Genomic DNA, 26,343 nt, shown 5'->3' on the forward strand with positions numbered 1-26,343 from the left:
TGATGTGCATCGTAAAGTAGGTGAAGCATGGTGAAGCGTTGGGCTGCCGTCTCTGAATTTGGCTAAACTGACCGCAGTTGATGCTAGCGGACGAAACAACACGAAGAGCACTGGCGCCGTATATTCAGCATCGATCCCTGCTGCGTATAATTTCAACAATGTTCAACGACGCAACGATGGTGGGTTTGGCGTACTGCGAGTGTATTACTACAACTACCAGTGGTTACCTGGCTGCACACACATTACGCAGCGTCTAAGCGGCTCATTCTTCTCGCACCCCTGCAATAGACAGGGAGAGGTATACTGTTCATGAAATTATCGAAATGACTGAAGGGAAACGTGTGCAACATGCAGCAAGTGCGTTCACGTTGTACTATTTGTGTTATCTATTTTCGATGGCACACCGGATATGTTGCGTTGCTTTGTCCTGTTGGAAATGCTGTGTCCTGCTGGATAGGACATCAGCGCCTGGGCCTCCAACCCCGTTGTCCTCAAGATGCTACAGCGCGCCCGCCTGTTGCTGCAAGAAGGGGCCATGAATGACAGGGACCTGGAGGAGCTGCTGCTGGCACACTTGAAGGTGTGTACGATCCGGCGCCTGTGGATGTGTCCTTCAGGACAGCCAAAAGACGGGCCTGGCATGACCCGCTCGCTATGGCTCCAAGTATGGGTTATAATTAATGCGCATGACGTGGAGGGTACGTGGACCGATATCCTTAAGATGCCAGCCTGGTATGGTGTGCCTTGCTGACAATAGAGGGGCACACCCCATGAACCCATCCTTGCAGCACCCCTCGAACCAACACAAGTCCGAGTTCAACGAGCATGTTCTGAGCTCGAGGCGAATAATGGCCAACCCTGAAGAGCTTGCAGCTGCTATGAATGAGCAGGTACAGGTTATTAGAGGCGGGATGAGGCCAGCTCCGTGCAACTGCTCAGTACGTGGACAGCCGTTGCTTGCCTATGACCTCCCGCCAGATAATATTGAATTTTTTGAATTGTTACAGGGTGGGCGGCATCTGGGCCATTTGAACACATTGTCATTTCTACGATTTATCATACCACACAGCACCATCCACCATTACCACACTGTACTACGCCATACGAACTGGAAGTCCAAGACGGTTGATCCTGCCTTCTAGGATCCCTCCTCATCCGTTCAACCGAACATCCGCAGAGACAGAGGGTGCAGCAATTGCCACCAATCCAGCGTGCGAATCTCGATCCATTAACTGAGACCTCTGTGAACTCCACATCTCAGCAGCTAGCCATAATCCCACGCTCCCGACAATGTCGGGGGTCTCCCCAGGAATGTCGGGGGTCTCCCCAGAGAATATGACCATATTTGCGGCTAACAACTTGAGGGTTGGGCGCTCACGTCAGCCATATTCGTTAGTCTCTCGTTCCACCCTGACAAATTTCTAAGGACTAAGCATGCGCGCGTTTCTTGCACATTGTCACATGCTTAGAAGGCAATAGAAGGCATTTTCATGAATGATCGTGGCACGTCTATCGTCCCCATGGGAACAGTTGGACGAGCGGCAGCTGGGCAACCGCGCATACACCTCTGGGGACTTTCAGACGGCGCTCCATCACTACGCTCGCGGCCTTAACGTGCTTCGCCTGTTGCAACCGGACAACCCTGGCGATCAAAAAGTCATACGGGAAGCTGAGGTGCGGTTCCCTAACATTTGAACATGCTGGTCAACCCTGTCTTCCTCGTGTATTTACCGTGACCTTAACCTTGCTACTTCTATCACGTTTTGAGTATTCGGCGAGGTCATCCCCAAATCAGGTTGCCGCTGCCGTCCACACTCCTCATCCCCCGATCCCTGAGCCCCGCAGCTGGCGTTGCTGCTCAATTCGGCCGCAGCGCACCTGGCGTGCGGTGCTTATGGCGCATGCATGGAGGCGTGCAGTACCGTGCTGTCATATGACGCCTCAAACACCATGGCGCACCTTCGGCGCGCAAAGGCACATATGCTCAGGCGAGAGTACCAGGTGGGAAGCTGACTGAGTCTGCGCGTGCGTGCAAGTGGGTGTGAGTAATCGTAGGCACGGGTGGAGCAGCTTTTCTTGCGTTATCCCGGACGTGGAGCCCCAGGCTGCAGCCACTAACATGCCAGCCTAGAGAGGGGAGATACCGCATGCCACACAGCAGCAGCATGACCACCTCGCCAGCCTGCGGTGCTTGCTTTCAAACCCACCGGGCCTCTGTAGCCAACATCACAACTCGGCCACATTCCTTGGACGTCAGGCAGCTGATGAGGACCTCAACGCCGCGGAGGCCCTCTCTAACGGGTCCCGCGCTCAGGAGCTCCGGAGCCTGCGCCACGAGTTGCGATTGCTTCGGCTGCGCGACCGGAGAACGGACAAGAGCGTTTACGAACGGATGTTCAAGGCCTGACCTGCGAATGGCTGTGTCCAGTACGGCGCAGTGAATTTGTTTCAGGCATGCGGCAACTGGATGCTAAAGCCTGTGCTTGGGCCTGCGTCTAGGGCAGAGGGGCCTATGGTGACCGGGTCGACAGCCAAGGTTAAGTGCTTAAGTCCTATAGCTAAGCACCGTAGGTTGCCATTCAAAACTAACGAGCTGCGGAGAGGCACGGCTACATCTCTGTTTGCCACACATGGTGGTTGTCGGGGACTCGGAAGCGGACATGCTGGAGCGTTTTCGTGTACCGCACTAACATATTCTCGGTAGAGCCGGATTGCATCGCAGATGTTTGCTTTGTTTAAGTTATTGAGTTTCGTCGTAAGGGGGTCTGGTTTACAAGGCGATACACCTCGGGGTCCTACGTTTACAAGTTCCGCACAAGTGCGGCGGGCGTCCATAAAAGCCTGAGGGCGGCCTCATGGACAGGCAATAGCCATTATTGCGGTGCCGATGGTGTCGAAGTCCTCCGGCGCTTTCCCGGGCTCGGCGCGCCTGAGCGTGATGTGCTTGGTCTCCCGGATCTTCGAGAGAAAACTAGTCACAACTGTATGGAGCCGTCCGCCATCATAGAACGTTTCGCGACCATGAAAGCCAGCGTACCCCTCGCATTTAACTCGAACGCCCCTATATGCTGGGCATTATTATAAGACATGCAGCTCATCCACGAATTTGTAATTAGCAATGTGACTTGGGTGATCCTTTCCTGAAGCGATTCGGCGAAAATTCAGTGTAGCACGGCTTGTCGTATGCGCGGCAGGTGGGGTTTTGGCCGAGGGTCCCTCTCAGAGCGCCTGGCTTCACAGCATCACATGACGCAGGTAACCATACAGTCGAAAGGGGATCTACCGACTCTGCCAAGCACATGCATCCATTTCATCCGCATGCATTCCACCACTCGTTTTGCAGAGCCCAACCTGGGCGCTACACCTGCTGGTTTAAGATTGATAGCCGGATCGATTCCTGCTCGCATGCGTGCAGCACCCGTCCTCCTCTGGGTTATAACCTCCCCAGCTTCGTGCCGTGCGTGCAAGGACCCTAGCAAAACCTCCGAACATCTCTCAATGCTTTGCATCTTTTCAAAAAAAGCAACAACACAATGACGAAATAGTTCCGATTGAAATACAAGAACGAAACGGTTTCTATCTAAAAAAGAAAATATATTGTGCTGCGCTATAGAGTGCGAACCAACTATCCTGTTTACTAACCTGTCGCCTCGCCGCACGAGAACGCAAAATATAAATTCCTAACAATTCCAAGCCACGTCGAGAAGAAAAAAGCTCCTATCTCTTCACCCTCCGCTCCGCTCCATTCCTACGCATCCAAACACGCACGACATGCAGGGGTACACAAGGACGCGACCTCCCGGACCTAGACACATAAGTAAAAGCGCATATCCACACTGGAGGATATCCTGCCCTTATGCCCAGCGACTGTTAGTTTATTCGTTCATTTGACTTCAAAATAACCCTGGTACGAACAGCTGCTTTGCATCGTCGACCCACTTTACCCCGTTAACCCTCAAGCACCACGCCGCCGCGCCGTCCGCTGCGATCGCCTCCCCCGCATGACACCCACCTCGCCTGGCGCCTCAAGACCCTTTGCAGGATCCTCCCGAGCTGTCCCCTTGTCCTCCCCCGGCTGCTGCTCTGCCGCTAGGATTTCCGCCCCCGGCCCCCCCTTCCGGTTCCCGGGGCCCTGCGAGTTCCTAGACACCTGGCCAACCACTGCCTCTTCCTCCCTCTCCTTTTTCCCCTTGGTCGCCCGCTGCGCCACACGCCGGGAAGCTGGGCGGCCCGAGGGCCCTGAGAGCTGCCCGGGGTCAGCCTCCGTTGCGAGGACCTCCCCAAGGCCAACCAGTGCCTCAGTTCCCGGCCCGGTAGCGGCCCCCTCGCCCTCCGATACTGCAGACAAGGAGGCCCACCCTGCTGCCGCCCCTGGGACATGCGGCTGCTGCCCCACCGGCTGAACGTCCAGCAGCTCCTTTAGCCAGATGTGAGATTCAGGCAGTCGGTCGCTGAACTCCCCAATGTCCTGCACTCGGGTGCTACCGCTTCCCCCCAGCCACCACCGCGACAGCTCTGGACCATCCGCAGCACCCTGCCCCGATCCGGCCAGCACACCGCCGGTCGCCTTGTCACTATCGCCATCGCCACCCGCCGCCGCCAGCCGACCTAACCACACGGATTCCATCTGTCCGCTTTGCCAGTTCGCGTCCATCGAGCCGCCATCGCCACCGCCACTGCCGCCCTCCCGCGGCTCCACCGCCGCCTCTGGCCCCGCGCTGGTGCCGCTTCCTCTCCGCTTCGCGGCTCCGTGGTGCGGTGCGGTGTGGCCGTTGACGGGTCTCATGAGCAGCGAGTTGAAGGGGTCCAGGGAGGTGAGGTCCACTTGGACCACCTCCCCTGGGGGAAGGGCGGGCAGGTCGGGGAAGGCGCCCAGGCCGCCGCTGAGGTCGCCGGGACTGCGGCCGTTGGGCGGTGAGTGACCCCAGCCGCCGCCGCCGCCGTTCCACCAGAACCCGTCGTCCTCGTCCTCGCCGTCGCCCTCATCGTCGTCGCTGGTTGCGTCGCCAACACGCGCATTAGCGCTGTCATCCAGCCCGTTGTTAATGCCATCGTCGTCAGCTTCGTGGCCGTTGTGCGAGTAACCACCGTTGGTTCCCCACGCGGCCTCGTCCAGTGGCCAAGGCACAACGTTTCCGTTCAGTCCGTTGAAGCCGTTAAGGCCGTTTAAACCGTTGCTACCGTTGCCGTGGCTAGTGCTACTGCGAAAGTGGTGAGGATGACTTTGCCAATGGGTGTGGCTCCTCCCGTTTCCATAACCCAGGCCGTTGGCCTCGCCACCTCCGCCGTGAAACGCCATTCCCCCCCCTCCATTCCCGCCCAAATCAACATACACAATTTGCCCTTCCACGCCAACAACAGCTGCTGGATCCCCGGGCCCACTACCATTCCCATTCCCATTCCAAGACACTCCACTTTGTAACCCGGGGCCATTGCCACTCTCTCCGCTGCCGTTATTGCTGCGACTGCTACCGTTGTCGCTTTGGGCCCTTCCGGTAACCCGACCGGCATCCGACTCTTCCGCTCCCTCTTCCCCAGGCGCTGCTCCTGATGCTTCTGAGCCCGAAGCAGCACCGGTACCAGTGCCAGTGCCAGCAGCAGCTCGCGAGGTGCGGGCCGTTGTCGAGCCGAGGGAAGCTGCCGGGCCAGAGGGAGCGAACCACACGTCGCCCTTGTCGTTGTACCTGGCATCTGGCGGCACTCTGGACCGCAGCAGCACCAGCTTGGCCTTGGCTTGGGCCAGAGTGGCTGTGACGGAGCGCAGCTGCTCATCCGCTTGGGAGCGAATGACAGGGTCGTTGCGGAGGGCGTGACGCTGCCAAGGGGGCATAAGATCGGGGGTAATGGGGGAGGGGGCCGAGAGATAACGCAACAGAAGGGAAGCAGCGTCACCACCATAACGGGGCGGGGCAGTATGGGGAGAGGGAAACAAAGCGCGGATGGAAAAGGCAGGGACGGAAGTCAAAAGCCATTCCGCCCCCGCTTGCTTCCGCGTGATGGAGAGGCAGGACATGAACATCAGGGGGGGTGCTGGGAAGGGAAATCCAAACCCGAGCAAGTCAACCCGCGAAGCGAATTCCAAGACCCCGAGAGGGCGATGGTGGCCAACGTTATTCCCGGGAGGGGGACGCGCGGGGGAGGCAAGAGGGGAAGAACCATACAGGCGCGGGGTAGTGAGGCAAGAGACGTCTTTCCAACCCGCCCCCTACAAAGCTCTCATCCATCACCCGGCCTGGACAACATCACACTGAACCGGCCCGTACCCCATCCCTCCCTCTTCTATTCGCAGCGCATGCGCATACAACTGGTCCTGTCATGTTTTCCCCCCTTCCGTACCCTCGCTGCCCTCTTATCCCTCCCTCCTGTCACGCTCCTTCCCTCCAACCCCCCTCATCCTCACCCTCACCCTCTGTGTGAACTGGCGCAGCAGGCTCTCCGTGTTGGCCACCAGCCTCTCGGCCAGCAGCACCTGCTGCACCAGCCGCTGAACTGCAGCCAACCGGGCGGCGGCGGCGGCGTGGTGGCCACCGGCCTGCAGGGGGACGGGGCGGAGCGGGGCAGGTAGTCCCCGGGGAAAGATGTTAGGTGGATGAAGAGAGGTAGGGCCCGGTTAGGTGGTGGTCCAGAGGATATGTGATTAAGTGTGTGTGTATGTATGTGTGTGTATGTGTTTATCTGAGATGAGCCGCGAGTGTGTGTGATTACGCTTCCAGCCGAGTTTGTATATCAGTTCGGGATGCACAAATGAGGTATGAAGCGCCACGCTGTGACCCTTCTTCTCCCCCCCTTCCCACCGCATCTGCGCCGCCGTGTAAAACTGCATCGCACCCCAACCTCCGTTCCCCCCCTCACCTGGCTAGGACCGCCCGCCCCTCGGCTGCCGCCGGAAGCAGTTGGCCCCGTCCGCGTCGCAGCCGCGCCACCGCTGCTGCCACCAGCACTTGGGGTCGAGCCGGCACCGCCGCTGCTCCTGTTTCTCCGAGTACCACCCTCCGAGTGCACTTCCGACGGCGGCTCGCTGCGCTGCACCCCACTTTGGGAGCTGCGCACTGTCTGTGGCGACAGCTCTCCCTCCCCCTCCTCCTCTGCAGCAGGCCCCTTGCCGGCCTTTCGCCGTCTGCTGCCAGTCCCCTCCTGCGATCTGCTCGCAGGCCCCCCCGCGCTGGTGCCCTCGCTGTCACCCACCTCCGGTAGCTTCGCGCGGTTGGACGGCGGCTGCCGTCGTCGCGTGCTGCTGCCGGCCGCGGCGCCTGCGTCGCTCCCCGCCGCGCGCCGTATACCGGCAATGGCCGACGCCCGGTACTCCGGGTCTTGCCACTTGCGGCGGATGGCTTCTGCAATGGCGGCCCGGTGCTCCGGAGAGCGCTTTCCTCCGAGGCGGGGACCAGCGCGCCGCTCCGGAACCTTCGTCTCGCTGTGGTCCTGAGCCTGGGCCTGAACGAGGGCTACAGCGGTTTCGGACGTGCTACCGCCGCCGCCGGTCCCGATGCTTGTAATATCTGATGCTACGGCATCGGTGCTAGTGACGCCGGTGGCCTTGCGTTCGGGCTTTGGTAGCACTGCCGGCGTCGACGGTGTACCGTCCGCTGCACGAGCGGAAGGCGCTGCTGCCGCTGAGGACGTAGGAGCGTTGGGAGCGCCGGTTACAGCTTTACGTTTGGTTGACAGCGGCTTGTGACCGCGACTCGCTTCTGTCTCTTCGTCCGCCGAACCCTCTCCGGCTATGATCGCCTTCCTTGCTGCAGTGCTGCCCCTGGCGCCCCGCTTCGTCACCCTGACCTCCGCCTCCGCGCCGCCTGCAGCCGATGATCCCTCCTCCGCCGCCTCCTCCTGGCATCAGCCAAACTCAGGCAGTTGGTGGACAGGCATTCAGCAGTACAACAAGTACGTGTAACTTCAATAGGAGAGTTTCCCCCTTGCCCAAACCCCACCTCACCTGCGTCGCCTCCAATCGCTTGGATGCATGGTAGGCCAGCAACGTCGCGCGAATGCGCTCCTGCCAGAAAGGGGATGGGGACCGGGGGTAAGACGAACCAATGGCGAATGGAGCAGATGGACCGGGGGTGCGGTTGCGGCTGGGTGGGTGGTTTTGTAATGCCTGGTTGAAGGTGGCTGGGAGCAGGAGAGCAGAAGACTGGAGTGGTGAGGTCCCGGGGTCTCAGGCTGCAGGAAGAAAGCCAGCACCGCGGGGGGCCACATCGCTAGCAAACTGACCACCTGCCGATACCGCCCTGCTCACAGGGCCCTTAACCGCACCTCACCACCCCACGTCACCGCCGCCCGCCGGAACCCACCGGCCTCACCCCACCCCACCCCACCCGAGGGGGCTCCCTCTTCCGTACGGCTAACGAACCGGCACTGCATGAGGACATATATGCAGTGCCGTACAGACATGTGACATCACTGTTTCCTTTAGAAAGGAAGAGAATAATTAAGTTGAATATTACCGATGAAGGAAGATCAAGTGAATGATGAAGTGACCTTGCTTCTGCGCCTCACCTCACCTCACCCTGCACCTCACCCTGCACCTCACTCATGACACACACATTCCCTCCCTCCACAACTCGCATTCACTACTTCAGTGAGTGACGAAGTTAGCCAGGACTGACCTCTACTACTACTACTACTACTACTACTACTACTACTACTACTACTAGTAATATTAGTAATACATCCTTTCAGTAGCTACAGCTCATCTGTACTACGCAGGATTTGAAGGGCCTCAAGGACAGTCTCACGACATCCGATGACGACTACACCACAAAAATGTCGGCAACGCAATAATGGGGCTTTAACAATCCCGGAGCCACGGGTCGATGACATCACACCGCTTAGGACTCATCCAGCAGTTTGGAACATTGGACGCCGGCGGTTCATTCCTTGTTTCCTTGCACATGACTCCCTCCTCCTCCTCCCTTTTATTGCCTCCCTCTTTGCCTCTTGCACCCTGCGAGCACCCGCTCACCCTGACCCCTGGTTCCACGGGTTTGGATATCTGCCGGGCCCTGGCCTCCTTGAGCTTGTCCACCACCTCTACCCGCAGCATGGCCTGACGTGTGCGCTCGCGGATCTTGGCAATGGTCTCTGTGCACCCATCAACAAAGTGGGCGGAGGACGGCAGGGGCCCAATCGTAACGAGGTGTTGAAGGGGGGAGGGGATCATACGCAGGAAACAGACATGTGCGAACGCGGCGGTTGTAGGGAAATGCCACACGAACTCAAATATGGCCCGGGTGGTGTGTGGGGAGGAGCAGGTCTCTGAGAGGGGCGAGGGCTGCGAAAGGGGTTGTCGGAAAGCGGCGGGACAGGGCGGAGGGTGGCTTTTGACATGGATTACTGTCCATGTAATGTGGCAAGCAAGGGCGAGGAGGCGGGATGAGGTCCCTAGACATCGGGGACCCGTACCGCAGCTAGGATGGCAGAAGGGCTCAAGAAGGCTAGATGGCGGAGGCCCCAAGTTGCTGTTGCGGCAGCAATTTACCGGGAAATGCAGCAAGCTACTGTGCATGGGAACAGCGGGGTTTGACCCAGATAAGGGATATGCGTAAGATCTCGGCGCTCGAGGTAACTTTTGGGTTTGGATTACAAGCCGTCCACACATAGACTACACGACCCTCCAATTCCCCTAAAGGCTGGGGCCCCTCGCAAATTCGGCCCAGGCTTCCTAGGGGGCACGCTGCCCGAAGCTCACTTCCCCCTCCCCCACTATCGTCGTCCTGGAACCGTTGGTTTTGCGACGCACCTGGTGAGTGCTTGCGGCCTTTATTCCAAGGCGTCTTGCCAGCGTTCGCCGAGCTTATGCGTTCCCGCCTCTGGCGTTCCTTCTCGTCAAGCACTTCTGCATGCGTATCACTGCTTGGCACTAGTGCTTCGGCGGCTACATCGGCGGGGCTTGAGTCAGGCGCAGCTCTACCAACACATAGCAGACCCGTGTAATGGTGCAATCGAAATCGGCATCTCGCCAATTTATCATGCCGTATCGCAGCACCAGTCGAGGTGAGCTGAGTACAGCATCGTGGGCTGCCCGACAAAAACATGTGTTGCAGCATCACTATCGCATCGTAAAACTCCGGCAACACGATTCTTCTGCCTACTAGTTTTGGTGGGAGTGACCTAGACGGCAGGGCATATAATGATTTTGTACGGTATGGTTCTGCGCTAAGTACGTTATGACAAACGGTGCGCTATCCACAAGGCAGTCTGCCGTGAGTCGTCATTTATTGCTGATCGTAGCGGTAGTTTACGGTTGTCCTGCTGGGTTTAGTATAGTGAGTAGCGTTCCCGACACACGGCCCGGGGGCCCGGCCCCCAGAAGAGCCGCTTCACATAATGGCTTACTCCAGCCAACGATATGTGAAGCAGCTCATTACACAGCTTAAATGGCAACTTGCAAAGGTTGGCGCGGACAGTGTTGCCGGGGCAGCATCAGAGGTCGGAGGCATCCGACACTGTGGTCTACTCGGCAAGCGGCTTATATGGACGAGCCGAACACCTCTTTCATCATCAGTAACCCGTGCTGACGTAGACAGGGTGCAGGCCGGGTTCAACTTTCGCCGTCTGATTAATGACTACAAACAGCTCAGCAAATTCAAGCTTAGTTCCCTCGTCGTGTTGACAGCTAGTGCTGGCTTTGTTGCGGCCAGTGGCGACACTATTGACTACGAGAAGCTTGCTTGGACGTGTCTCGGCACTTTTGGGGCTGCAGCTTGCGCGAACACTCTCAACCAGGTAGGGTATTGTGTGCGGAGATGCATTGTATGTGAAGAGGTAGTGCGATCTTTTTGGGCTGGTTTCCTTGTGATATGATGCGGAGGGCCAAAACCCTTCCCTTCTGCAAGCCCTGGGGTGTACTCGCCCGTTTCCCTGTGGAGGACTTCACGTGAGTATTGCAAGCTAGGGCGTGGCTGCATTATCGCTTCTTGGGTTTCGTGGCAGCCCAAGAACCCTTGGTTTCTGACGGCCAGGTGTACGAGGTCGCAAACGACCGACTCATGTCGCGAACCCGCAACCGGCCACTACCGGCTGGCCGACTCGGCCGCCTGCATGCGCTGGCCTTCGCGCTTGCATGCGGAACAGCTGGCTTATGGGTGCTGTACGATAAGGTGCGTATGCTGTTCTTAGGGGTATCAGGGCCCGCATGGACTTGGGGGGCGCCTGTCGGGGGAAAACCCTTTCAGCTTCCCACGCGGCCGTGGCAGGCAGGTGCGGTTATGAGCGTGTCAAGCTGCGTTAAGAGCTGAAGTGTAACGGCGACGCAGCAAGGTGGGTGTAGGGATGTGCTTTAGACAGCTGCACTGGCGAGTATTGCCCCGCCTGGTGCTGCTTACGCAAGTCTGTCGACCATCCGCAGGACGACTACTCGCACAATTTACACCCCCTTCCCTTCGGGCTTCCTGTCAACCCATTTTACCAACACCCGATGCCCTCTCTTGCTCTTTACAATCGCCGCCACTCTCTTCGTGCCCAACTCGTCCGCCTGTCCGCCCGCTCGTGTGCCCTCCTTCCGAACCCCTGCGCCTTACTACTCCACCACAGACCAACGCGACCACCGCTGCCCTGGGCGCTGCCAATATCCTGCTCTACGCCGCCATCTACACGCCGCTGAAGCAGGTCACAATTGCCAATACCTGGGTCGGCGCTGTGGTGGGGGCCATCCCACCGCTGATGGGCTGGGCCAGTGCAGCCGGCCAACTGGACGCGGGTGCGGCGGTGCTGGCCGCCGCGCTCTTCTTCTGGCAGATGCCGCACTTTTTGGCGCTCGCCTGGCTGTGCAAGGCAGACTACATGGCGGGTGGTTTTCGCATGCTATCCATGGTGGATGCTACGGGCCGACGAACCGCATTCACGGCGCTGCGGCACAGCCTCTACATCGCACCGGTGGGATTGCTGGCCGTACAGGCGGGATTTGCGTCAGAGCCCTTCGCGTGGGAGGCCGCAGGCCTGGCGCTGTACTTGGTGTACGGCTCGACGCAGTTTGCACGACAACCGTCGCAGGCGAGCGCACGGAAGCTGTTCAAGTCTAGCCTGCTGTACCTGCCCCTGCTGCTTGCGGGTCTAGCAGCGCACCGGCTGCCCAACCGCCATGATGTGGACTTGCAGTTGCTGGGGAAGCGGACTCTGGACTGCGTGCCGTTGGGGCTGCGGGCGCAGCTGGGGCGGGCGTGCGGTGCAGTTGAGGAGGCCGCGGTGCAGCTGAGCGACACGCTGGTGGCGAACAACATCAAGTGCCCCTCCAAGGCGTACGGCGATTCGGAGGAGCTCCACACGACGCCGCACCCACAGCAACAGCAGCAACACCAGGAGGATGAGCAGGAGGATGAGCAGGAGGATGAGGATGAGCTGAAGCCAACATTGTGGGAGGACATGGCGAAGAGCGGGCGAGCGTGAGGAGGCGGGTGGTGTCAGGGCGGCGGCGAATGCAGCAGCACGCCTGAGATGGAGAATCAGGGGCGCTGATATTGCAGTACGCAGACTTTGCGGTTCGTCGATGCCAAATAGGTTTGTGGTGACGTGGCTTGCAAAGGACTTGCACCCGATGCCTTGAGCCTAATTGCTCAAGGCATCGGCCGCAAGTCCTTTGCACACAATTCTCAAGCCCCCGGGAGTTTGATGTAAAGGTGCAGCGGGATCTGTCTTTTGCCCTTTTGCTACGGGTCAACGGCTGTATTTACAGACTAATGGCATCGCTCCGCGGTTTGTGTAAAAGATGGAAAAGACGGCCGTGCATAACCCTTGCTTGGCAGGACAAACCCGGCCATGCATGCACTGCACAATATCTCGGCTGGATAGTCGGAGCCTCGTGTCTTTGGGATGGACCACAGCGGGATGGACTCTGCTTTGAGGTAGACTTTATGAAGGGTGCGGACATTGCAACCCCTTACTGCACACACGTGTAACCCCCGGCGATAATCTTTTGGGGTTCCCCTGCCACTTCCTCTAACAATGCGTTACCATGCGAGTATTGTGTGCTTGGTAAGGCGCGTGCTAAATAGCTCAATACGAGTAACAGAGTTACGCGACCGTGATGCCATAGAACCTATCACGCATACATTTTATATTCGGTATTAAGATTACGGTAAGGATTTCTGTTCACCTTTAAGCCGTTTCCTCAAGGTGATTGTCGCCCGGCAGACGTACGATGTTGGCGTATTTCCTCCTGAAACTCAACGGCAGTCCTAGCATAGCTTAACTTCATGGATCCGCACACGTAAGTACAACATAAAACAGCAATTGATTCTGTATACCTGTTACTCTTGGACTTCGTGTATAGAAGCTTGTGGCATTAGGGAGCACGTGACCTAAAGCATAAAACATTAGTTGTGAGGCATTTAGGTAACTTCATAGGCACATCGAGTCATCAGCGTGCGGTCAGCCCCATGGACGAGGAGACGCTTCTGTACGAAGACGATTACGAGCCAGAACTCGAGGCCGAGCCAGCAGACGATGGGCAGCATGAGGTGACGCCTTCTGCAGCAGGTGAAGCTGGGGATCGTGGGCATCACGTTTGCTGCCCACCTCTCGGGCGCTTCTAAAGATATTAGGCTTATCTGTAGGGACAGAACAAGTCGATAACCAGGGACCTCAAGAGCCTGCTGGCGATGGTAGCAAGGATGAAGTGCCAAGCGCTGCGGCTCGGGGGGAAGAACAGGCAGGACCTTCAGGGCGAACCGCTGGGAGTGGACCCAGTAAGGTCAAGCGGGTAAGCTTAATGGCTAGCTTTTGGGCACACGGAGAAGAAGAGACAAGTTCTGGAGGGTAAGTTGTGGCATCTTCCACCTTGCTGACCTTGATTTGCACGTCCCTTTTGCAGGGACGTGGGTCTATTTACGAGGGCCGTGGCGTGAATTCGGGTGTTCGTTACTTTATCATACGTTCCAGCACCATGCAGAACATATTCATTTCAGTTCGGGTCGGTGCCTGGGCAACTACGCGCCAAAACGATGACAAACTGGACGAGGCGTTTCGCAAAAGCCGAGAAGTCCGCCTCCTGTATTCGGTGACCGGCAGCAACGCGTTTCAGGGCTATGCCGTTATGCGAACACCTATCGGCAGGTTCGGGCGGCCTGTCGTATGGGAGAACGGCAAGCAATTTGGAAATCCGTTTGGGGTCGATTGGCGCGTCCTCTTCGAGCTTCCGCATAGCGAGACGGAACACATCCGTAACCCCTACAACGAGAACAAGCCTGTCCACATCGCCCGGGACGGTACGGAGCTGCCGCAGGAGCAGGGCGATCTTGTGGTACGGTTGATGCACGAACGCGCTGCTGCGGCCGGTGTTAAGCCACCGCGGCAGCAGCTGGCGCTGATGGATGCAGGTGGCAGGTCCGGGCAAGGGCCAAGCATGGCTGGGCGCGGTGGTGGCATGCCGGGCCCGCCTCCAGGCCGGTTGGCACCTGCCGGTCGGGGCGCGGGTATGGGCCCCGGCTTGCGGCCAGTGGGCGGTCCCGCCTTGGATCCCGCGGCTGTGATGGCGATGGGCGGGATGCCGCAGGGCTTGCTGGGCCCTATGGCTGGTATGGGTACTGGCATGGGTCCGGGCGCCAACCTGGAGCAAATTGCAGCGGCAATGGCGATGAACAACTTCAGTCCAGCTGTGCTCAATAGCATGCTCCAGCAGGCGGGGATGGGCATGCAGCCCGGTATTGGGCCCATGCAGCAGCCCGGTCTGCAGGCATTGGCCGCAGCCATGGTAGCCCAGATGGCCAGCTTGCTGCCTGAACAGCAAGCCATGGCGATGACGGTTATCAGCGCCAACAACCCATTATTAGCGGAAGCAATGGCTGCGGTCATTAACAGCGGTGGACCTGGCGGCGTGGGCCCCTCGGGGTTAGGTGCTGCTTCTGCCGTCCGACCCGTTGGCATGGGAATGGGAAACGTCATGGCCGGCTCAAACGCGGTATTAAGCGGGACCGGTATGTCAGGCCCAGGGAGCCTTGGACCCCTGGCTGGTGCTCACCGCGGGGGCGGGGTTTTGGGTCGCGGTGGGCAGGATTCGGGACCCATGGGCGGTGGCGTGGGGCCGGTTGAGTCACGCATGTTGACTAGCCAGCAGCAGCTGCACCAACCACACTTCATGAACATTAACCGGGACGAGGTCGTGTTGGAGGGCAGCGATGGCCGCTTGCGCAGTGCTCGTTCGCGTTCACGTAGCCGCAGCCGCAGCCCCGTCCATGGGCGGCGAGGTGGTGGGGCACCGGTGGACTTCAACACTATGACCTATGAACAATACTTGCAGCAATACAGCCGCGTGCACGAGGAAGTGCAGCGCCGGGTGGGCAGCAGCAATGGGCATCACCGCGGCCGATCAACAGAGCGCTCCCCGCGGCACGCTCGGGAACCCACACCAGCGTCGCAAGGCGCAGTGGGCTATGGCCGCGTGGGCAGCGGTGGTGGCGAAGGCGCAATTGCTGGCGGCGGAGCAGCTGGTTCGGGTATGGCTGCGAAACCAGGCGGCCAGCCGTATACGGAGGAAGAGTAAGTTGTTATCATGGTCGCAGCAGGAGTACGGCTGGTATTGTGGGCAGTTGTCCTCAGACGGCGGAACTGTCGGGATGGCTTGGTTGGAGCCCTCGAGTGGCCATCATTCCTAGGGACTGGCATAGGACATATTTGGGACACGGACTGTGATATTAGTAGATGGGTCCCTGCACCAGGGCTTACCATCATTAGCGCACCTTAATTGCACCGAATCAGGGTTAATGGGAAAGGATTTGGGTAAGGCACGTTTGGCATCGTGCCATGTATAAAGTGGCCCGCAATGTCGTAAAGGTTGGATAATTATTCATCCGTTTAAAGGATTTGGCATCTCAGTTGCTGCTTGGTCCGGATTTGGACAGGTCCGTGTGGCTCCTATGACCTCCGTCTTGGGCGGATTTCGGTTGGAGGCATGACTTACCCTGTACGGGACGGAAATCTGGGCTGAAGTTTTAGGTTGCACCCATGAGATGTGTTATGGACACAGACTCACGCATGTTTCCTGGTGTGGCGTTTAGTATGACCTTCGCTTCGTTGAGCCGTTTGCATTGCATTGTGTATTTGTATTGTTGCCCTGCAGTCTTAGCTTGTTTGGTCAACAATTTTATGGCTTAATTATCTATTCCCTTGATTTTATTATTTTACATTGATTGATTTCATAGTCAACTGTGAGGATATGACGTGGTTAACCGATGCTTGTGTGCATGTGCAATTTTGAGGTTGGTCGGAGGCGGAGTTGTGCATTAAGCGGTTTGTTTCAACTTTAGGTGGCAAGCATTCATGCACCTGCGCGGTGCTGGACTGAGCGTGCGGTTAGGTTAGCATGAGCAGCAGCCCGTTCCTACACCAGTACGACCATTATGGCACGGCAGGTAAGTGGCTTCTTCTTATTGCCGCACTGTTTGGGCTGCCACCAGGTAAGACAGCAGGTAAGGCGTGCGACGTGGCCAAAGCTGTCATGGAAGCATGGTATCGTGCGGACAATTAAACGCGAGGCGTTACATACTGCCATGTGCGAGCTTTACTGTAAGGCTTATTCCTCTGTCCCGTGACCCCGCCGCAGGTACATCCGGGTTACACAGATGTGGTACGCCTCGAGGGGCCAGCCGCCACCCACGGAGAGCTACATCCGCCAGCACTACCGGCAGATGCTTGCGCAGCTGCAACAGCAGCAACAACGATGAGTGTTGTGGACGACGAGATCTGGACAACACTGTGGACATGATAAGTTTTTACACCGCCACTTCGTCCAACCATGATGTAAACGTAACTGTGGTCATTCTTCATCGGCATAAAAGTCGCGTTATTCTCAGGCATATGCAATAGCACTAACCCGTAGGGCCAGAACTACGATCTTGAAAACAATCATTAGCTCAAAATTAACCAGCTGACAAGGACATCAACTGCCAGTACAGAGTTGCAACAAGCATTCAGCGTTGCACTATGTAAGCCACTTGTAATGCCTGTGTGCAAAAACACCGAGACGATGCGAGCGGCAAACCACGTTCCCTTCGTGTTCATGAGTAGTACTCCTTCTGCTTGAGACTTAGCACCTTCATAATACCCTTATGCTCGCCCGCCAACTCAGTGTACCGCCCTGGGAGGGACTTCAGGTACTCCACCTCCCCTTCTCTGACATCCCGCAGCTTCTTTGCGGGATTTCCCGCCCAGACCTCCCCAGACGGCACTACAGCACCCTCCTCCACGTAGGCACCAGCAGCAATCACCGCCCCAGACTGCACCTGCGTTCACGGCAACGGTCTGTCGTGTAACACCCGGGATGCCAGAAGCTCACTAAGATACTGCCTTACCTCTACATTCTCCGAGATGACGGCGTTGATGCCAACCAAAACGTTGTCCCCAATGGTGCAGCCCTTAAGCACCGCACCATGGCCGACTGACACATTGTTACCGATATTCACTGGCGGGCTGAACTCGCTTGCAGCACCGACATATGCCGCGTCCTGAATATTGCTGTTGTTGCCCACTGTCACTGGCTGGAAGTCTCCTGCCCGGCATATCCCGTCATCATTAACACTTCACAATAATAGCGCACTTCAGTAAATCCTTACCGCGAACGATGGCACCGTACCAAACCGAGCTACCCTCGCCAATAGAGACGTTGCCTGACAGCATACCCGATGGTGCAACCCATGCACTCTTGGCAATACTTGGGGTCTCATACCGCATGGGCAGCACAGAGGCGTGCCGGCTCACTGCAAAAAGGAAAGAAGCAAGTTCTGCGCAATGACAGCCATCAGGTGAACACTCCATGCGTTTCCTCACATTTTTCCTCAAAGGAATAGATGCCCTGAAGGCGGCAGCCTACGCGCTCGAGCGCAAGACCGCTCTCGCGCATTGCGAAGCCCACACGGTGAAGAAGTGCTTTGACGCCATTAAGGGGATTCATGATTTCGTTGACAAAAACACGCTTTAAGAGGCGCTCTAGACTGCAGCAGAGCTCAAAGATTGGAAGTCACCCAAACCTCTATTCCCCCTATTAGGTTGCGCACGTTTCGTTATGCGTGTGCGCAGTGTAGCACCAACCTGTGCTTGGGCGAATACAACTGCTTGGGGGTTGCGCTTCGTAGTTCGGTGCCAGTTGATGGTGTGTACGTCTTTTTCAGCAGGCTCAATATGCCATGAACTGTAACCCCCTATACCTCCGAATGCTTTGCGTATTCTATCTTAAAAGTTTTGTAAAGTAACGATAGCTTAGTGCTTACAGAGGATCGCGGGTTTCCAGAACCGGCTCAGTGTCCGGGGTTCTGCGCTTGGCCCTCGCAGGCCAGCGAATTCAGCGTGCTACCATGACAATATAACTTGAGGTAGAGCGAACGTCTTACGGGCATGTCGGCGGCGCTTGGAGCAGGGAAGGGCAAAGCCCCGGCAGGCGGGCTCCTTCCTGCGAATGGAGGATCCCAGCAACCCAAAAAGCTCGTGATCAAGCCTCTGAAGGGTGCGCCATGAGGACCCGCGGGTCCTGTGGTCGGCCGCTCTAGTCCCCACGCCCTCCTATGTCTGCTGTGTGCGTGGCGCAGTGAAACCCGAGCTGCCAGCTAACTTCGAGGAAGCCACATGGAGCAAGCTGCGCGACTGCATCATGGCAGTACACTGCAAGCGCCCCGTTTCGTGCAGCCTGGAAGAGCTGTACACGGTGCGCAAGGGGATTTCCACCGTGGGGTCCACACAAAGTGAAGCCGTTGCGAGGATCACCTTTATTGCCGCATAAAATTCCCGACGCGATGCCGCCTGTTGGATTGCACTGGTGATTTTCCCGTAATACGTGTGTGCGTTTTGCCGGATTGCACAGGCCGTACAAGACATGTGCATGCACAAGATGGCGGATAAGCTGTACAGCCGCTTGCAGCAGGTGGGTAGGGTGGGCTTCCAGCGCTGCTGTGACGCAGGTAAACCCAGATGCCATTCATACACCCGGTGGGCATCCGTGCAGCCGACCCGATGACCCAGTGCTGGGGAGGTAGAGGCCGCCGCTGGTGGCGGTCCGCGTGGAAGTCCTAAGGCGGGAAGGCGGGCCGGGTATAGTGACACGGCATACACGTCTATACGCACAAAGATATGTACACACGCACCTCGTTCGCATGCCCCGGATTCATCCTGCACCGAGGCAGCTGCAGCACTGCTCGCAGACATATAGGCTCATGCATCCCCCGGCCCCTTAGCCAGCCCTAGCCGCCGTGACCGTGATTGGGCCCAAATCGACTGGATCCGACCCACCCTTGTCCTTCGCACGGCTCCCGCGCGATCCCCCGGGGCTGAAGGAAAGCAGAAGGGGCCCTCGCTCCCCACATACATGATGCCCCCGTCGCTCTGGAGCCCAGCAGCCCCCGAACCTAGGCTTCACCCGACCCACCTCTGGCCCCGGCCTCTCCAGACCTCATACACTTGCGTATCGCCCGTACAACCCAGTACGACTCCCTTTGATGGCCGTACACCATCTTCCTAAATCTTCCAAATCACCAAACCCACCGTCGCCAACACCCGACTACTGTTCTTGTGTGTGCCCCCGCGCGCACACGCGTGTGTGTGTGTGTGTTACATGGTCGTGGGTGGGTTCCCCGTACCTGCAAACCGCCCTAATATGAGCGAGGGCTCAAGGGCTGCCAGATCGCCTATAAGCACCATCCTACCTCGCACTCCAGACAAAGCAAGTGATAAAGGTGTGCGTGTGTGTATGTGTGTGTGCGCGTACGTATGTGTTTTCCTCCCTCGTCCTCAGGAGTGTGACTCCCACATCTCCGCACACGTGTCCTCCTTGAGCGACTGTCTCTCCCTGGAGGCGGTGCCCTTCCTGGACCGGGTGGCGGCGGTGTGGCAGGATCACTGCAGCCAGATGCTCATGACCCGCCAGATATTCCTGTATCTGGACCGCACCCACGTGCTGCAGCTCACCAGCAGTGCCGCACCCATCAAGTCCATATTCGACATGGGGCTGGCGCTGTTCAGGGTGCACCTGGCAACACGGCCAGAGGTGAGGGCAAGGGGGAACTCCGCAGCGTGCCGCGCGGGTAGGCCCCACCACCCAGGTTGCTGCGCGGGAGAACAGGCAGCGGGCTCAGCAGGACAATTTGCGGGGCAAGGCGGGGTGGTGAGGGGCTGTGCTTATCGAAAGAGGTGCAGTAGGGAAGGATAAGAGGGTCTGGGAGGAGGGGTGGGCGAAGGGGGGTTCAGGACAGCGGACCAGGAGAGATTTGCTGGAGGGAGAAGGGAGAGGAGGAAGGGGTTCAACGACCTCCCGAATCGGTTGGGTTGAGTAAACGTCCAGTGTTGTGTGCGTGTATATGTAATGTGTGTGTTAAACCGCCTGGAGTTGCGTTACCCTCCCAACGCGTAACGGGACAATCCAAGCCCTGAGCGGGTCCAAGGGCCAGCTGAAACAGACAGATATCGTAAAACGCACAAGGAAAATTGGTTATCCTATCACACGAAACTTATGTCGAATCAACCGAAGTATCAGAGCTGTCATGCCATAGCCATGCTATTAGAGACCCTCCTGCACTGTTGTAGGCCGGGGTGTTGGGCATCCGAATCCGGGTTTGACACGGCTTCGTGGTGCTGTTTTCTCGCCGTCCTTAAAGGCTCTTTATCACATTTTCACCCTTTGGGGTCCTCCCCTCCCATGTACCCCATTGCCCGGCCCCCTGCTGCATCCCCCCCTGCGGTGCCCGGCCCGGCCCGGCCCTCACCCCTCAGATCCAGCATCGCACGGTGGAGGGTCTTCTGGAGCTGATTGGTCGGGAGCGGTGCGGGGAGGCGGTCAACCGGCCGCTCATCAAGGGGCTGGTCAGGATGCTCACCTCGCTGGCCATTTACACGGATGCCTTCCACGAGCCGTTTATGAAGGCAGGTTTGAATGGGGGAGGGGAGGGAAGGCGAGGAGTGTTGCCGCGGAGGTGGGAGGAAAGGGCTTGGCACGAGTCAAGGGTGTGAGAGAGGGAGGGTGGGGCGGAAGAAGCCAGGCAGTCCTCAGCGGAGTATGCAAGTCAGGTCAGGCCTCAGGTGTGTGTCCCCCCGGGCGAGCGTGTGTGGGGGGGTGACCCGCATTCACGCTCCTCTCCGCCCTTGGACCAGAGCCTCAAGAGTCCCCCACACACATACACACACATGCAGTGCAGTGCAGCGGGATGCTGGGGACGTTGTTCAGCACGGGGAGGGGGGGGGCGTATGTCCCGTTGGCTTTTTCGGCGATGCTGTCCACCCGCTATGAATGCGATGGATGGCACCCTCTGGTGGCCAAGATGGGCCCCCGCCTCATCCTCGTTGGCGCTGTCGGCCTGTCCGCATCGTTGCCTGTTTTAGCTACCGATTCACCCCCCCCTACCGCCACTGGGGTTACCTAGATCCATGCCACTGTACCTCCTTTTGAAATATAAGTATAATTCGCATCGCGCCGCGTCCCCCATCTCTCACCTCAACTCCCTGTGTTTCCTCCCATCAGGCCAGCACTCAGTTCTATCGGGCCGAGGGAGAGAGGCTGGTGGCGGAGCTGGATGTACCGGCCTACCTGCGGCACTGCGAGGTGGTGATGGGAGTTGGGGGGTGGGATGACCGGGGCTGCAGAGGCAGGGGGGTTTAGATATGCACATGCTGGGGGGCGTGAGGAGGCGGAGACTGGATGGCGGTGCCAGCGATCGGGATGTCCGGAAGGGGGACTGACGCTGGGGCCCCAGCCCTACCGCCAGCTGTGCTTTGCTGGGGTGTGCCGCGACGCCTCCTGATATTGCACACATATGAATAGACTCCCATGCACCCACCACTCCGGAGCTATAAACCCGTAACCCCCATCCCCTCCTTTTCCTAAGCCCTCAACACCATTATGCGATTCCCTTCTCCACGTTCTCTCCCCTTCCACCACCCGCCTCCACCTCGCCCCTCCCTCGGGCCCCGTCAGACTCGCCTCTTTGAGGAGTACGAGCGCAGTTCCGAGTACCTGGATTCCTCCTCCCGCCGCCCGCTGATCAGTGCGGTGGAGGCCCAGCTGGTGGGCCGCCACACCGGCCCCCTGCTGGACCGGGGGCTGGGGCCGCTGCTGGACGGACACCGGGTGGCGGATCTGGCCCGACTGTACGGCCTGATGGGCCGGGTGGGTGCAGTGGAGCCGCTGCGGGCGGCATTCCGGGAGTACGTGAGGGCCACCGGGCTGGCGCTGGTCAAGGACGAGGAGAAGGTACCGGCTGCGCTGGGGATTGGGATGGAGGGGGTCAAGAGGGGAGTCGCCGATTGGTGGTGATGGTGATGGCGATAGGGTGGGGCTGGGGTTGAGGGGGCAGCGAATGGGGGCCAAGTAGGCCGGTGGGGAAAATACGTTGACCGGAAATCCGCCTGATGCAGCTAAATGTAGCACCATGCCATGAGACTTGATTTACAAGCTGTTCATTTTCATGTTTACCCGTTTTGCGACGTGGACAGTGCGGCGCTACTGCTGCAATCGCTGCTGTGGTTGCTATGTTGATGTGATCGCGGTGGTAATCGTGTGTGTGTGTTGAGCCTGCAGGACAAGGAGATGGTGGAGCGGTTATTGGACCTCAAGGGGCGGTTGGACGAGGTTGTGGGATCCGCCTTTGTTCGCTCCGAGAACTTCCTGGCCACTCTCAAGGAGTCCTTCGAGTACTTCATCAACCAGAGGGCCAACAAACCCGCGGAGCTCATTGCCAAGTTCATCGACGCGAGGCTGCGGGCGGGAGGCCGAGCGGCGGGGGCGGTGTCAACCACGGTGGTGGGCGCCGGTGGCGCCGGCGGTGTCGGGGTGGGCGTGGGGCCCCCCGGTGGCGGCGGCAGCGAGGAGGAGCTGGAGGCCGCCCTAGACCGGGCTCTGACGCTGTTCAGGTGGGTGGGGACAAAAGCTCGGGTCGGGGGATACCTCCTGATGGCTGCGGCCCTGTGACTCGACGCCGCAATCGTTTGCAGCAGCAATGCTGTCCCAACACAATGAAAGATGCCGGTGCTATCATCGCGGACCGGACATGCTAGAACAAGGCCTCAAGTTCCTCCCTGGCTGCCCGGGCGCACAAGCCGCTGACCGGTATCGGCGCAGCACGCTTTCTAGCACGTGAAATAGCTTCCTTTGTATCACCTGCATACACCTCATCTCTCCCCCTACCGCCCGGCCAGGTTCATCCAGGGCAAGGACGTGTTCGAGGCCTTTTACAAGAAGGACCTGGCCAAGCGGCTGCTGCTGGGGCGCAGTGCGAGTGTGGACGCCGAGAAGGCCATGATCGCCAAGCTCAAAGTGGAGTGCGGCAGCCAGTTCACCGCCAAGCTGGAGGGCATGTTCAAGGATGTTGAGCTCAGCGACGACGTCATGGCGGCGTTCAGGGCCTCATCCGCAGCGGCCGGGTTGCCCGCGGGCGTGGACGTGACGGTGTCGGTGCTCACATCGGGATACTGGCCCACATACCCGGTGCTGGATGTCAAGCTGCCTGAGGTGGACTGGGGGAAGAGGTCTGGGGAACCGGGAAGGCGGACGGAGGTCGGTAGGGCTGCTTGCTGACGCCCCTCCTGACTTGTGACCCGGTCCTGCCTCGTTGATTATATTATTGGGGAGGAAAGGGTTAAAAGTGCTTTAGTGGCGTGAAGGTGGTTTCATGCCCACGCACCTTCTCTCACCTTTGTTCGTCCAGTGCATCTCAATGCCGCCCTTATCCGAACGGTTTACGTGGCTCTGGGAGGTCGCACAGAAATGTACAAGATCGCGATGCGGCGACGGCGTAGCCCTCCTAGCCATTGCCCTGCAATACCACATGCGCGCTCGCCTGCCGGCTGGTACGGCTTCCCTTTCCTTCCTCTTTCTCCCCCCTCCTTTCCCCTCTTCACTACTGAGCCCCATCCTGGCCTGTATCCGTATCCCTCAGGCTCTGGACAGGGCCTCCACCGTGTTCCGGGATTTCTACTTGTCCAAGTACTCGGGGCGGCGGCTGGTGTGGCAACACAGCCTGGGCTCCTGTGTGCTGCGAGCCGCCTTCCCGCGGGGCCTCAAGGAGCTGTCTGTCAGCACCTTCCAGGTGAACACCTGGAGCACTGCTGCGGTTGCTGCTATGAAGGGCCTGGTGGGACTGGAATGGGGATAGCGGTACTTAGCTACGGACCCCAGCAGCGTCACCGGTTTGGGGAAACGCCCGGCGGGCGGGGTGTTGGGAGGTGCAGCGCAAGCGCCGGTCCTTGGGCTACCACGACATGGTGGTGGGGTTGTTGTGTTGTGATTCCTCTGTGTGCCCGCGGCTGTGCAGCGGGATGCAGCTGGGGGTTATTCTGTTGGAGGGTTCGCCTCTTGGTGGGCTCATCGCACTGGTGATCGGCAGGGGCCCGTGCGCTGTCTCTCCCACGCTCCCTATTTGCCCGCACGCCGCTGTCCTTCCCCATTGGGGCAACACCGGAAGCGTTGGAGCCTTCGGCCGAAACACCATCCGCCCCGTACCTTCCTTGTGCTGCCCAATCGCCACTGCCATCAGACCGCCGTACTGCTACTGTTCAATGATGCGGACACGCTGTCGTACAAGGAGATCGCCGCGGGCTGTGGGCTGGAGGAGAAAGAGCTGAAACGCACCCTTCAGAGTCTTGCGTGCGGCAAGGTAAGTGCTGCTGCGGAGTGTTTTTGATTGAGGGGGAAGGCAGGGGCATGGGAGGAGGAGGAAGAAGAGGATTGGTGGTTCCCTAACAGGGCGGCCCACAACAGCGCATTTCATCGCTGCTGCTGGGGCTTGCCAGCTTAGCGCCAATTGAGATGGGAACGGAGTCTCGCAGCGTGCTGCGTACTCTGTGCATTTGGTGCCGCGGCGAAAATCTTTTATGCAATACGTTAGACCCAATGCATAGGGTATCTTGCAGCTCGATGGGCCCCGCACGTGTCACGTTATTCGGCCCAAGTGTGCATGTGGGAATGAAGGAAAGTGGCGGCTGGTGTGCGGAACGTGCCTTGATGTGACGTGCTTCGGTGTCGGGACCGGCAGGTGCGGGTGCTGGTCAAGGACCCTAAGGGCCGCGATGTGGCAGACACGGACTCCTTTTCCTTTAATTCCACCTTCTCTGAGAAGCTCTTCCGCATCAAGATCAACTCCATCCAGATGAAGGAGACGGAGGAGGAGAACAAGAAGACGAACGAACAGGTGGGTCGAATCAGCACTGCACTGCATCGCCGTCGTGGTGCCAACACCAGCCCGGTGGCGCCGAAACGGATTGTGGTAGCTGATCCAGTGCTGGGGTCTGGGTGGTGTGGTGTGGGTTTAGCCGGCGGTGGCCCAGGACTGGGTTGCCTGCATGCGGGAGGGGCCGACAGTTGAGAGAAACGGCAGCATCCGGCACAAGTCTCGAGCGCTTGCTGTCCTGTGTGAGGAATGGAAGCACCACACACCCCAAACGCATGGCAGATAGTCCGACGTACTGTTTCCGTATACATGGAAACAATAATATCCTCTTGTCTGTTTCCTGATGGAATATTGAATTTGTTTGGGGGCAACGCCGGGGTAGGGCGGTGTGGAACAAAAGGCCGGGAGCTTGGTATGCTGCACTTGTGTTGCGCGGCGCAGTCAGCGGATCGCCTCAGGGAGAAGCCGCAGCGCGCTGCAGGCTTAATCAACACCCAAGCCTTTGGCATATCGGCCGTACACTACAGCATGCGTCACGACTACCCCCGTTTGCAGGTTCTCCAAGACCGGCAGTATCAGATCGACGCGGCGCTGGTGCGCATCATGAAGACCCGCAAGACCCTGAGTCACAAGCTCCTGGTGGTGGAGGCGCTGCAGCAGCTCAAGTTCCCACTAAAGGCGGCGGACCTGAAGAAGCGCATCGAGTCGCTCATTGATCGCGAGTACATGGCCCGCGACCCTAGCGACGCGAACGTAAGTTGCCGCTGCCGTCCTGCCTCTATGGCCTGGGGCAGGTCCCTCACGTTTCCCGCTGCACATGCAGCGCAATGCACGAATCCAAAGGTGAAATCCACGGTATGCTGCCTACACATGGGGAAAGCTAACGGCTACGCATCCTGAGTTCCTGATCCGGGCTGTTGTAAATCAGTGCAAGTAGGTCTGCAATGTAGGGCCTAAATGGTTGCGTGAGATTACGTGGTGGTAAACGAAGTTTTGCCACACTTGGATTTCCATGTCCCGCAGGTGTACAACTATCTGGCATGAGAGGTGCAAAGGCTGGAATCTGTGCAGACGGCCCTGGTTTGGCCAGCAAGTTTGCGAAAGCTTTAGTGCGGCCTTGGTTTTTAGTGGCGGCGTAACAGTCTATAGGCAGGTTTGGATGAGACTTGGCGAAGGGCAGGTTGTTGCTGGCGGATTGGCTGCCGGGATGCTTCTAAGGAGCCACCGTAAAGGCGGTGCACGGTGCACACGATGCGACCGTTACGAC

General features: G+C 58.6%; 6 protein-coding genes across 6 annotated transcripts; 4 read left to right on the forward strand and 2 right to left on the reverse strand.

The window, feature by feature from the left end:
• Positions 1 to 158: 158 nt before the first annotated feature.
• VOLCADRAFT_88302 (uncharacterized protein) lies at positions 159 to 2,407 on the forward strand (the record flags this gene model as incomplete). The annotated part of the gene is made up of 6 exons (XM_002947869.1): positions 159 to 179; positions 458 to 580; positions 789 to 890; positions 1,531 to 1,674; positions 1,846 to 2,001; positions 2,258 to 2,407. 6 exons carry the CDS (start codon positions 159 to 161, stop codon positions 2,405 to 2,407), a joined length of 696 nt encoding a protein of 231 aa, XP_002947915.1.
• A 6,558-nt stretch (positions 2,408 to 8,965) lies between these two features.
• Positions 8,966 to 9,508, reverse strand: VOLCADRAFT_116616 (uncharacterized protein; the record flags this gene model as incomplete). Its single annotated transcript, XM_002948018.1, has 2 exons — positions 8,966 to 9,084; positions 9,406 to 9,508. Coding segments are annotated over 2 exons (222 nt in total), but the record flags the coding sequence as incomplete, so codon positions are not given.
• Positions 9,509 to 10,271: 763 nt separating this feature from the next.
• On the forward strand, positions 10,272 to 12,905 carry VOLCADRAFT_79954 (uncharacterized protein). The gene is made up of 3 exons (XM_002947870.1): positions 10,272 to 10,728; positions 10,965 to 11,102; positions 11,536 to 12,905. The coding sequence occupies exons 1-3, from the start codon at positions 10,330 to 10,332 to the stop codon at positions 12,385 to 12,387; spliced, it is 1,389 nt and encodes a 462-aa protein (XP_002947916.1). The 5' UTR covers positions 10,272 to 10,329; the 3' UTR covers positions 12,388 to 12,905.
• A 941-nt stretch (positions 12,906 to 13,846) lies between these two features.
• On the forward strand, positions 13,847 to 14,239 carry VOLCADRAFT_36176 (uncharacterized protein; the record flags this gene model as incomplete). The annotated part of the gene is made up of 1 exon (XM_002947871.1): positions 13,847 to 14,239. A coding segment is annotated over one exon (393 nt), but the record flags the coding sequence as incomplete, so codon positions are not given.
• A 2,220-nt stretch (positions 14,240 to 16,459) lies between these two features.
• Positions 16,460 to 18,033, reverse strand: cag1 (uncharacterized protein). Its single transcript, XM_002948019.1, has 4 exons — positions 17,761 to 18,033; positions 17,547 to 17,690; positions 17,286 to 17,482; positions 16,460 to 17,216 (listed from the first exon to the last, which is right to left on the reverse strand). The coding sequence occupies exons 1-4, from the start codon at positions 17,882 to 17,884 to the stop codon at positions 16,992 to 16,994; spliced, it is 690 nt and encodes a 229-aa protein (XP_002948065.1). The 5' UTR covers positions 17,885 to 18,033; the 3' UTR covers positions 16,460 to 16,991.
• A 484-nt stretch (positions 18,034 to 18,517) lies between these two features.
• VOLCADRAFT_57881 (uncharacterized protein) lies at positions 18,518 to 25,976 on the forward strand (the record flags this gene model as incomplete). Its single annotated transcript, XM_002947872.1, has 14 exons — positions 18,518 to 18,631; positions 18,788 to 18,847; positions 19,715 to 19,966; positions 20,689 to 20,842; positions 21,069 to 21,076; positions 21,446 to 21,514; positions 21,887 to 22,162; positions 22,490 to 22,696; positions 22,778 to 22,821; positions 23,107 to 23,419; positions 23,847 to 23,996; positions 24,444 to 24,563; positions 24,942 to 25,097; positions 25,632 to 25,976. Coding segments are annotated over 14 exons (2,268 nt in total), but the record flags the coding sequence as incomplete, so codon positions are not given.
• Positions 25,977 to 26,343: the final 367 nt, after the last annotated feature.

Source organism: Volvox carteri (genome assembly GCF_000143455.1).
Source record: "Volvox carteri f. nagariensis unplaced genomic scaffold VOLCAscaffold_8, whole genome shotgun sequence".
NCBI classification, from domain to species: Eukaryota; Viridiplantae; Chlorophyta; class Chlorophyceae; order Chlamydomonadales; family Volvocaceae; genus Volvox; species Volvox carteri.

What these genes read in the sequence shown, in the direction of transcription:
- VOLCADRAFT_79954 (XM_002947870.1), top strand. Translation starts at nt 10,330, where the DNA reads ATGGCTTACTCCAGCCAACGATATGTGAAGCAGCTCATTACACAGCTT. An exon ending in GCGCGAACACTCTCAACCAG is followed by an intron (nt 10,729 to 10,964) that starts GTAGGGTATTGT and finishes TCTGACGGCCAG; the next exon opens with GTGTACGAGGTCGCAAACGA. An exon ending in TATGGGTGCTGTACGATAAG is followed by an intron (nt 11,103 to 11,535) that starts GTGCGTATGCTG and finishes ACTCCACCACAG; the next exon opens with ACCAACGCGACCACCGCTGC.
- cag1 (XM_002948019.1), bottom strand. Translation starts at nt 17,884, where the DNA reads ATGAATCCCCTTAATGGCGTCAAAGCACTTCTTCACCGTGTGGGCTTC. An exon ending in GTACGGTGCCATCGTTCGCG is followed by an intron (nt 17,483 to 17,546) that starts GTAAGGATTTAC and finishes TATGCCGGGCAG; the next exon opens with GAGACTTCCAGCCAGTGACA. An exon ending in TCATCTCGGAGAATGTAGAG is followed by an intron (nt 17,217 to 17,285) that starts GTAAGGCAGTAT and finishes CCGTGAACGCAG; the next exon opens with GTGCAGTCTGGGGCGGTGAT.